Genomic DNA, 11,244 nt, shown 5'->3' with positions numbered 1-11,244 from the left:
ACTCTGTGACTCACTATTATGAAATTTCAGTGTATAGTGTGCGGGAACAGCGCATTCAGATCACTGCTGTATGGATAATGGCGATCGCCATTTTTTTTTTTTTCCTTGTCTTCCTTCCCTAAGCGCGCGCGTGTAGTGGGGCGGGCCAGCATGTCAGCCAATCCCAGACACACACACAGCTAAGTGGACGTTTAGCCAGAGAAGCAACGGCATGTGTGATAGGATGTCCATGTCACATGTCCATGCATTATAAAAACGAGTATCTGCCCATCCGGACGCCATTATCTCTTCTGCGTCCTTGGTGTCAGTCACCGCTGGCGCAGCGCCTATCTCCGATACTGCTGTGTACGCTCTATACACAGCACTGTACAGGATAGAAGTTTCTATCAGTCCTTTTAAGGGCTAATACCGGCAGGGTCAGAGCCATAGGTGACAGGTCCGTGAAAACAGAGTTTAACAGCTACACAAGATGACAGCGTCTGTGTAGCTAAGGTCAGGGATTTCCTCGCTGCATTTCCCCATTAGGAGGGATAGAAAGGCAGGCTTCCTTTCGTCTACCCAGAGACCCACAACCCTGCCACTGTACCCTCCTGCCCTTTGCACACTCCAACTCATTGTTACTAAGCCATTATACTAGCAAACACTGAGTGAACTTAGTGGCATCATAAAAGTGGCTGTTGGACTTCTGTATTGTCCCACTAGTGCAAAGATATTTGCAGCACCTCTGCATTGCACACTCAAACTCATTGTTACTAAGCCATTATACTAGCAAACACTGCTGCCAGTTTAAGGGCCGTAGTTGCATTGTCAGGGATAATTATTGTTGTTTATTCTGCTGTTAATAAAGCTAGACCACCGCTGAAATCTACACCACCTCTCAATTTTTACTACCACATTTTAAGTGCCCAATCTTGTCGCAATCAAAATGAGTGGCAAAATGACAGATGCTGGTGGAAAGGGGAAGAGGCGTGTTGGAAAAGGAAAAAAAGGGTTTGTCCGTGGGGAAGGTGGCAAAGCTCCATTAACATCTGCTGAAGATAGACCATCTTCCAGCAAAAGTAAGATGTCTACTACTTACCGTGGACAATCCGATGTGCTCCCTTTTTTACGGACAAGAACAACTGTAACAAAAGGTAGATGATGGCCAAAAAAGGAAAATGCTTGAATGGATCTCAAGTGGTCCAACAAGTGCCCTCTCCGCCACCTCAACTACCGCATCCAAAAAACACCAGTCCTCTGAGTTGTCATGCCAATCAAACTTGCTTTCTCCCAGCTCTGAAGTCTCCATCCGCCCTGCACAGTATGGTGGAACTGAGATGGCTGAGTCTGCAGAGCTGTTCAGTCACACTATAGCCTGGGAATCAGAGGTCTGCTCCCAAGCTACAGTGAGTACAGACCAGGAAATGGTCTGCAGTGATGCCCAGAACCTTTGTGACTTTGATTCAGGCCATGAGGACCAAGTTTCTGAGCATAATGTTGACCCTTTTTCACAAACTGTAACACCTGTTGTTATAGACAATGAGGAACATACTGATGATGATGAGACGCAGATACCAGATTGGGATGACAACTTAAATATTCGGTCAGGGCAAGAAGAGGCTCGGTCTGAGGGTGAGGGGAGTGCAAACACAACAATTGATGAGGAAGTTCTAGATCCCACCTACTGTCAACCCACAGTCAGGCCCTCGAGGAGGTCAACAGAGACGGTGGAGGAGGATGCAACTGACAACGAAGTTACCTTGCGCCTTCCTGGACAGAGTAGGAGTACTGGTAGCACGTCTACAACTGCATCCTCAGCCACCACTGTGCCTCTGAACACTAGTCGGGGTGGATCAGCAGGTCGCATGCCCTCTAAGCCTTGCCTAGCCTGGTCCTTTTTTGACATAGCAAAAGATCGCCCAAATTATGTGATCTGTAAAATGTGTCATGATTCTGTTAGTAGAGGGCAAAACCTCAGCAGTTTGACAACTTCTTCCATGAATCGTCACATGAATAAATATCATATGTCCCGGTGGGAAGCTCACCGTGCTGCAATGCGGCCTAGCGGAGCGAACCATCCACCGCCTGCCCCTTCTAGTGCATCCGCGCGCTCTTCTTCTTCTAGGACTGTGGGGACAGCTGTCACACCTGGTTTTCCACGCACAACTTCCACCACTGTAACCGCAACAGGCAGTTTGCTTGGTAGGTCGTCAGTTGGTTTGGAAGGGGAAACAAGTACGTGTGTACAGCTCTCTCAGACATCGATAGCACCAACGTTGGATGAAGGCAACATCATGTCTATGCCTGCACTTTCCTCACAAAGCTGCATTTTTCCAGGGACACCCTACAAATAAAAAGCCATTTCCTACGACCCATGACAAAGCTAAGAGGTTGACTTTATCCCTCTGTAAGCTCTTGGCTACCGAAATGCTGCCTTTCCGCCTGGTGGACACACAGGATTTTAGAGACCTTATGTCTGTCGCTGTGCCCCAGTACCAGATGCCCAGTCGCCACTACTTCTCTAAGAAAGGTGTGCCCGTGCTACACCAGCAGGTCGCACACAACATCACCGCTTCCTTGAGAAACTCTGTGTGTGAACGGGTGCATTTCACCACCGATACTTGGACCAGTAAGCATGGACAGGGACGTTACATGTCTCTGACTGGGCACTGGGTAACTATGGTGAGAGATGGTGAAGGGTCTGCTGCACAAGTCTTGCCGTCCCCACGACTTGTGTGTCAATCCTCTGTCTGTCCAAGTTCCGCCACTGCTTCTGCCTCCTCCACCTCATCTGGGTCCTCCACCTTCGCCCCAAGCCTGCCTGGTCAGGCCACCAGCGTTCGCACTGCGCAGAAGGAATCACGCACCCCTCATTACTATGCTGGCAGCAGAGCGCAACGGCATCAGGCGGTCTTTAGCTTGACATGTCTTGGAAATAGGAGTCACACAGCGGCTGAGTTGTGGGCAGCTCTGGAGACTGAGTTTAATAAATGGTTGTCTCCACTCAACCTGCAGCCTGGTAAGGCCGTGTGCGACAATGCTGCAAACCTGGGTGCGGCCCTTCGCCTGGGCAAGGTGACACACGTGCCTTGTATGGCTCACGTGTTGAACCTTGTTGTCCAGCAATTTTTAACACACTATCCCGGCCTAGATGGCCTTCTGACCAGGGCACGAAAACTGTCTGCTCACTTCCGCCGTTCAACCGCCGCAGCTGAGCGACTTCCATCGCTCCAGAAGTCTTTCGGCCTGCCGGTTCATCTCCTGAAATGCGATGTGGCGACACGCTGGAATTCGACTCTCCACATGTTACAGCGACTGTGGCAGCACCGCCGAGCCCTGGTGCAATACGTCATGACGTATAGCCTGGGCCAACGAGATGCAGAGGTGGGGCAGATCACCCTGATGGAGTGGTCTCAGATCAAGGACCTATGCACCCTTCTGCACAGTTTCGACATGGCGACGAATATGTTTAGTGCTGACAATGCCATTATCAGCATGACAATTCCAGTCATTTACATGCTGGAGCACACGCTAAACACTATTCGGAGTCAGGGGGTGGTACAACAGGAAGGGGAGGAACTACAGGAGGATTCATATGCGCAAGACACAACAACATCACCAAGGTCCAGACGTTCATCATCACCAACGCGGCAGGCATGGGACCATGGGGGACAGGGATCAACAAGGGCGCATGGTAGCAGGCGAAATGTTGAGGAAGGTGCAAGAGAACATGAAGAAATGGAGGACAAACTGTCCATGGACATGGAAGACTCAGCGGATGAGGGAGACCTTGGTCAAATTTCTGTTGAAAGAGGTTGGGGGGAGATGTCAGAGGAAGAAAGCACGGCTAGCACCTCTATGCCACAAACACAGCGTGGACTTGGTCCGCATGGCTGCGCAAGACACATGAGCGCCTTCTTGCTGCACTACCTCCAACATGACCCTCGTATTGTCAAAATTAGAAGTGATGATGACTACTGGCTTGCCACACTATTAGATCCCCGGTACAAGTCCAAAGTTTGTGACATAATTCCAGCCATAGAAAGGGACGCACGTATGCAGGAGTATCAGCAGAAGCTGTTACTCGATCTTAGCTCGGCTTTTTCACCAAACAACCGTGCAGGTGCAGGGAGTGAATCTCCCAGTTGTAACTTGACAAACATGGGACGGTCTCGTCATCTTCAACAGTCTACCCGTACCAGTAGCACCGTATCTGGTGCTGGTAACAGCAATTTTATGGAATCTTTTCATAATTTTTTTAGACCGTCCTTTGCAAGGCCACCAGAGACAACAAGTCTAACACATAGTCAACGGCTGGAGAGGATGATACAGGAGTATCTCCAAATGAACATTGATGCCATGACTTTGCAAATGGAGCCTTGCTCATTTTGGGCTTCAAATCTTGAAAAATGGCCAGAGCTCTCAACTTACGCCTTGGAGATTTTGTCGTGTCCAGCTGCCAGCGTTGTCTCTGAACGTGTCTTCAGTGCTGCTGGGTGTGTGCTCACAGATAAGCGCATGCGTTTGTCCAGTGACAATGTGGACAGACTAACCTTCATCAAGATGAACAAGTCATGGATCCACAAGGAATTTACTACCCCTGTGTCATCATGGGGAGAGTAAATGCTTGTGGATTTGGAATGTGCTTGATGCAAATCAAAACATCCTGTTTGCAACTAGGGCACAAGTGCTGCCACTGATGGGGTGTCTGTGTGGCCCAATTTTTGGAAAAAAGGGAGACTCCACTTGGAGTAACCCTTGCTTGCTGTGTTTTTTAAAAAGGAGCCAAGATGAACAAGTCATGGTTCAGCAAAGACTTTGCTACCTACCCCGGTGTCATCCTGGGGAGGGTTAAGGATGGCGTATTTTTGAATGTGCTTGATGCAAATCTAGCTGTGAAGTGTACAACTTGGGCACAACTGCTGCCACTGAAGGGGTGGGTGTGTGTGGGGCCCAATTTTTGGAAAAAAGGGAGACTCCACTTGGAGTAACCCTTGCTTGCTGTGTTTTTTAAAAGGAGCCAAGATGAACAAGTCATGGTTCAGCAAAGACTTTGCTACCTACCCCGGAGTCATCCTGGGAACGGTTAAGTATGGCGTATTTTTGAATGTGCTTGATGCAAATCTAGCTGTGAAGTGTACAACTGGGGCACAAGTGCTGCCACTGAAGGGGTGGGTGTGTGTGGGGCACAATTTTTGGAATAAAGGGAGACGCCGCTTGGAGTCACCTTGCGGTGTTTTACATGATTTTATAAGGGCATGCCATGCCTATATCTGTGTCTCCTCCTCTTTTTCCTTGTCCAACTCTTTTGTTTTCGCATGAGTATATGTCCTTGTCACTTTCCCATGTGTTTGTGTTGTGAGTTGTTTGTCACCTTTTGGACACCTTTGAGGGTGTTTTCATGTGTTTGTGATTGCCTGCCATTGTTTCCTATGCGGTTCGAGTTCGGTTCGTCGAACTGAACTCGAACGAGACCTCCGTTCGACGAACTGAACTCGAGCCGAACCACGACCGGTTCGCTCATCTCTATTCATAAGGGCTGTGCTCCTATCACTGAGTAACTAAGCAGCTGCGTAGTTTTCTCTTATTACTGCTGAGCAGGAGAGACTGAACTGAGCTTGTAGCCGGTTACGTAAAACTTGTATCCACATGAGGGTTAATAGAATGGATCTTTGGTGCACCAACTGAAGAAAAATAAAAGATGCACACACATTTTAGCAAGACATTCCCTTACTAAAAAGTGTGTGTTTTACAGTCAGTAAAATATGGTATTTCATGTGGCTATAGCGTAGCCATAATATGGCTGCAAATGTCAGTTCAAGTCACAAGTCCCATACAGCCTCATGGACAAGTAAGTGGCAGATATTTTGTAGCGTGAAACCTGCAAAAGGACGATAAGAAAACAAGGCTACTATTGAGTCTCATGAATTAGCGCTAACCATAAAATGATAGATATGTGCATATGTGAAATCAGTGGGGGGAGGGGTGCTGCAGGGACCCCCCTTGAGTCTGTAAGTTGACGAGTTGCTGATACTCCAGGAATGAAATGCGACACGTAGGTCTGCAGAAAACATAGGTGTTATATATTGTGTTGTGTGATGGTGAACGTACTAATTTTGCTGCAGGATGTCTTTGCTCTCCTAATTGAAAAATGTAGGTACAGAACGCACCACTTCACTGTGTATGATGTGGGCACACATTGTAACACCTCCCAGTATAATGCATAGGGTAGGCACAAATAGTGCCGCTCTCATCTGCAGCCTCTCTTATTGTGTACTGCTCCAATACTTAATAAAAAGCAAGAACATCTTCATGTTAAATCCACATAAATAATGACTATAAGGCTCATATAAAATAGCAAAGTGGCTTTCACAGTAAATAAGAACAGGAGATTGCAGGTATGCACTTATAATTAGCAGATATTTCAGGTGGTTTTTGTACTGCAGGAATAGCAAAAAACAAAGCTCACTCCATTAATACGACACTGCAGATCTGCTAACAATAAGCTCCAGCCTCCCACAACAACTGCAAACTGTATTTTCTGGTAGCCGGTATCTGGATATTGGACCCTAGACTGCCATAAAATCGACTGTGTTTGTAGTTGGAGGAAGAGGAGGGTGCAGGAGTTATGAATTTTTTCAACATGAGAAGTATAAGCCATCACATCTCTCTGCTGCTTCTCGTGTAAAATTGATTTTCGTATAATTATTCCAGTACACACAAGGGGACAGTATGGCTGTTAGATGAGGCTGGAGGTTAAAGGGGTTGTCTACTTTAGTAAACTCATTTTTAAATACCTTTTTATAGTAATTAGCCCCATCAATTATCCAGGGCTAAGAATGTTCACAAGGAAGGTTTCACTCTGGAGAACCAGGATTGTCCATTCATTACACAGGAAAACCAATAATTTCACTGACATGTGTCTAAAGTGTAATGTGTCTCCATGTGGAGAGTGACATGCCGCTGTAAGGAGACTTATAGGTCATGCAGTATTCCTTTGGGAAATCTCATTTAGCCAAATTACATTAATTGATTTGCACTGATGAGAAGCAACACCCCAAAACACGTGTCTGCAAATAAAGATTCTGGTTTGACTTTTAGCCTAAGTCAAATGGCACAGCTCATAAAAGAGGCGATATTGACTTTTAAGATGACTACTTTCAGTAGGTGCCTCTAGAAAACAAGTCCTCTTCCTCTCTGAAGAAGCAATTTGCATACTAACAATGTTTTCAGCTGATCACTGGTGGTCCTAGCAGGAAGACAACTTGTGATCAGCTTATTGGGATGCCAATCACTGGTGGTCCTAGCAGGATAACTTGTGATCAGCTTATTGGGATGCCAATCACTGGTGGTCCTGGCAGGATAACTTGTGATCAGCTTATTGGGATGCCGATCACTGGTGGTCCTAGCTGGAGGCCAACTTGTGATAAGGTTATTGGGATGCCGATCACTGGTGGTCCTAGCTGGAGGTCAACTTGTGATAAGGTTATTGGGATGCCGATCACTGGTGGTCCTAGCAGGATAACTTGTGATCAGCTTATTGGGATGCCAATCACTGGTGGTCCTAGCAGGATAACTTGTGATCAGCTTATTGGGATGCCGATCACTGGTGGTCCTAGCAGGATGCAGGATAACTTGTGATCAGCTTATTGGGATGCCGATCACTGGTGGTCCTAGCTGGAGGCCAACTTGTGATCAGCTTATTGGGATGCCGATCACTGGTGGTCCTAGCTGGAGGTCAACTTGTGATAAGGTTATTGGGATGCTGATCACTGGTGGTCGTAGCAGGAGGACAACTTGTGATCAGCTTATTGGGATGCCGATCACTGGTGGTCCTCGCAGGTGGACAACTTGTGATCAGCTTATTGGGATGCCGATCACTGGTGGTCTTCGCAGGTGGACAACTTGAAATTAGCTTACTGCGATACTGTTTTAACAAAAAGTTATATTGCAAACTAGACAACTCCTTTAAGGACAATTTAATATTCAAAACATTCATAAATTATTTTCTTTGAAGTTCTACAACTTTCATTCTTTTGTTTGATCAGTTGGTAAATTACCAAGTACACAATAGCCTTACTTTTTCCTCTTCTTCCCTTAAATCCGGCATGGTGCTGATAGAGAGATTCACTGCTGTGATAGTCACAAATAAAACAGACAGACAAGCAAAGATTTTTCCAGGTAGTCCAGATTGTGGTTTTTCCACCATATTATGTAGATGTCGCATGCATGTATTCAGCCTGCTCTCATCCTCACACTCTGACGACCCATTTTCAGTCTCAAGGAGCTCATCCTCCCGCAGGTTAAGCTCTGCAAACTCCTCCATCTTCTGGATATACCTTCTTTTACAGCACCACTCTAGACTGTTCTCCTCGATTCCCCAATAAAGAAGCTCCTCTTGGAAAGACAGAGCGCACATTTCACGCAAGAGTCTCAATTTTCCAACACGTAGGAATGTCAGAATAGTTCTAAAAGCACCAGGATTCCGGTCAAAGAAAAACTCATTGCAGGTCACGTCATAATCATCGCAAATGCTTAAAATCTCATCAAAGTTGTTGCACAGCTTAAGCTGCCCCAGACGAGTCAATGGGAACTCTTCCAGTGTTGTCCATGGAAGCACATACCTGATGCCCCCAACATTTATAATGGCATGGTGTTTGCGATCTTCTGGGTGGACACTATGAAAGAGGTCCTCTCCTGGCTGTATGAGCCTGGCCCTCTTGTAAAATATCCCTTTTAAGGACTCTGTCTCGGTAAAGAAGTTTTGGTTGAAAGATGTGTCAGAGGCGCAGCTTAGAGCACTGTAGTCATAGTCTGAATTCTCTCCTCCAAGAAGAGTCATAATGGCCGGGTCAGTGACATCCTGTGGATACTTTGCCGCGAGAAAGCTGCAATTGAGACAAAAGAGCAAAAAAAATCTAAATTACATGATAATTTATATATATATTAAACACTCTAACTTTTTTATTGATTAAATGTATATGTATGAAATATAGTGTGTGTGTTAATATACTCAACTACTGCCATGCTCTCCAGGGTCCAGTGATGGTCTTCTGCTCTTCTCAGTGATGCCACTGCGCTCATTCTACACTCTACATGTCAGACAGAAGCCTCTTACAATGAACACCTAATTTTGACGCTCCATAGACTTCCATTGTTAAAGTCACTTCTGGGTCGCGCAGAGCACAGCATGACCCGGACAGTCTATAGAGGGGGTGACATCACCGACGGGAGGAGAAGACTGGTACTGGACACTGCAGAGAGCGGCGGCAGGTGAGTATATTAATACACTCACACTACATTACATGCACATTTAAATCAATAAAAAAATTAGTGGGAGTGCTTCTATAAATAATGTATTATATACTAGAACAAAACACATGAAATAGACTGCATCTTCTTTACTACTTCACTGGATTTTTTTTAAGATTTTTGTCAATTTAAACGGAGTTCCTCCTCCAATTGCTGCTGCTCCACTGATTCTGAAACAGGTTTTTCTGTGTCTTCTGTGCCCTTCCATTACAAAGCTATGCCACCCACTCCCCTGTAATAAAGGTGGAAATATTCCCTTTAATCAATATGAATATACCACAAAACATCTTTGTTATAAAGTTCTGAATCTTTGTAATATACTCAATTACCTTATTTTGCTTCCTTTTCTCCCAAACATCATTCCAAAAGTGTTTTTTTAATTGCCTACTTCATACTTCTTTAGAAGCTGCTTTGAACTACTGCTCTAGCAAGAATCCTGTTATGAACATATAACACTCCCATATATGGCAAATGGAAAAGGTGAATGTGTGGCCTCATCTAACTCGTCCCTGTGCAGACTAAAAAAGATAGCTGCACAACTTACAGCACTGCTTTGGACCACGCTCTCTAAGGCTATGTGCGCACTGTGCGTGTGCCGCGGCTTGATTTGCGGTCACACGTGAAGGACTCAACTGTGATCGCAAATCCCCTGAGTGACTGCAGTGAGCCGGGCGATCAGCTGTGCTTTCAGTCAGGTTACTCGTGGCCACAGCTGCAGTCCTCCACCTGAGAGCGGTGGCCGCGAGTAACCACAGTTAAATAAATAAGGAATAACGTTTGGAACTCCATTCTATGTCTGAACTGGGTGCAAAAACCTAAAAAAAACCATCACTATATGGAGAGAAGGTATGCACACCAGTGACTATGCAAGGGGAATACATGTAATAGCAGAAACTGCTGTGTGAATACTGACATGAAAAATTCAATAGCTATATGTAAGAATGAAATGGGAAAAATGGAACCTGCATTACTACCATGAATATATGAATCAAGAGAAATTTAGCTACTGAATTGATCAATATATATCATATAGTGATGTTTTTTTTAGGTTTTTGCACCCAGTTCAGACATAGAATGGTGTTCCAAACGTTATTCCTTATTTGTTAGTAGTTTTTCGTTTGTGAACACTCCCCACTCACACCTATTGCCAATCCACATCGTATATATAGCCTGGGTCTCAGCTTCCCATACACGGTAAGTTTTTTAACTGCATGAGAGGACACACACAAGCTAGGGACCCCAACGTAGAGAAATACTTTGGCGTAGTGTTGGGGCTCTATTGCATTGATCAATTCAGTAGCTAAATTTCTCTTTATTCATATATTCATGGCAGTAATGCAGGTTCCATTTTTCCCATTTCATTCTTACATATAGCTATTGAATTTTTCATGTCAGTATTCACACAGCAGTTTCTGCTATTACATGTATTCCCCTTGCATAGTCACTGGTGTGCATACCTTATCTCCATATAACGAGTAACCAGAGTGACAGCACAGTTTATCGCGCTACTCCCTTCAGTTGCTGCATGGAGCTGACAGGGGCGGCGGTGTTCTACTGCCGCTCCTGTCAGCTTCCGATGTAGCCGTGCAATCACAATGAAGTCGATTGAAGTTCATCCGAGTTCATTCTGATCGCGCGGCATTGTGTCGCAGCCAGCCATGCTCTTTTTGACAGTGCGGTCCCACTTGGCTCTGCTGCAAGTCTATGGGGATGCTGCAGAGACGAGTGGGACCGCACTGTCAAAAATGTGCGTTCTGGATGCTTTTCTCACTCTGTCTATGGCAGAGAAAGCATCCAGAATGCATGAATTCTCCAGGAATGTGCGCACGTTGTGTTCCGCCGAATGCGTCTCAGAACGCAGCTTTTTTGGCTGCGTTATGAGATGCACAGGCAGTGACTTACACGCTACGGAATTGAACACAAAGTGCGCACATGGCCTAAATGGCCATGAAA

At 45.7% G+C, this 11,244-nt stretch overlaps 1 protein-coding gene across 1 annotated transcript in view; it reads right to left on the bottom strand.

Moving 5' to 3' along the window:
* Nucleotides 1–11,244, bottom strand: part of KCNG1 (potassium voltage-gated channel modifier subfamily G member 1) — a 128,550-nt gene that overhangs the window by 37,815 nt on the left and 79,491 nt on the right. Inside the window, exon 2 of the mRNA XM_075350597.1 lies at nucleotides 8,060–8,867. Within this exon, the coding sequence (XP_075206712.1) occupies nucleotides 8,060–8,821 (762 nt within the window). The 5' untranslated portion in view covers nucleotides 8,822–8,867. The remainder of the gene's footprint in view (nucleotides 1–8,059; nucleotides 8,868–11,244) is intronic.

The sequence above is a fragment of the Anomaloglossus baeobatrachus genome, chromosome 5 (genome assembly GCF_048569485.1).
Source record: "Anomaloglossus baeobatrachus isolate aAnoBae1 chromosome 5, aAnoBae1.hap1, whole genome shotgun sequence".
NCBI lineage: Eukaryota > Metazoa > Chordata > Amphibia > Anura > Aromobatidae > Anomaloglossus > Anomaloglossus baeobatrachus.
Note: the sequence above shows the minus strand (reverse complement) of the source record. Positions and strands in the feature narration are given on the sequence as shown.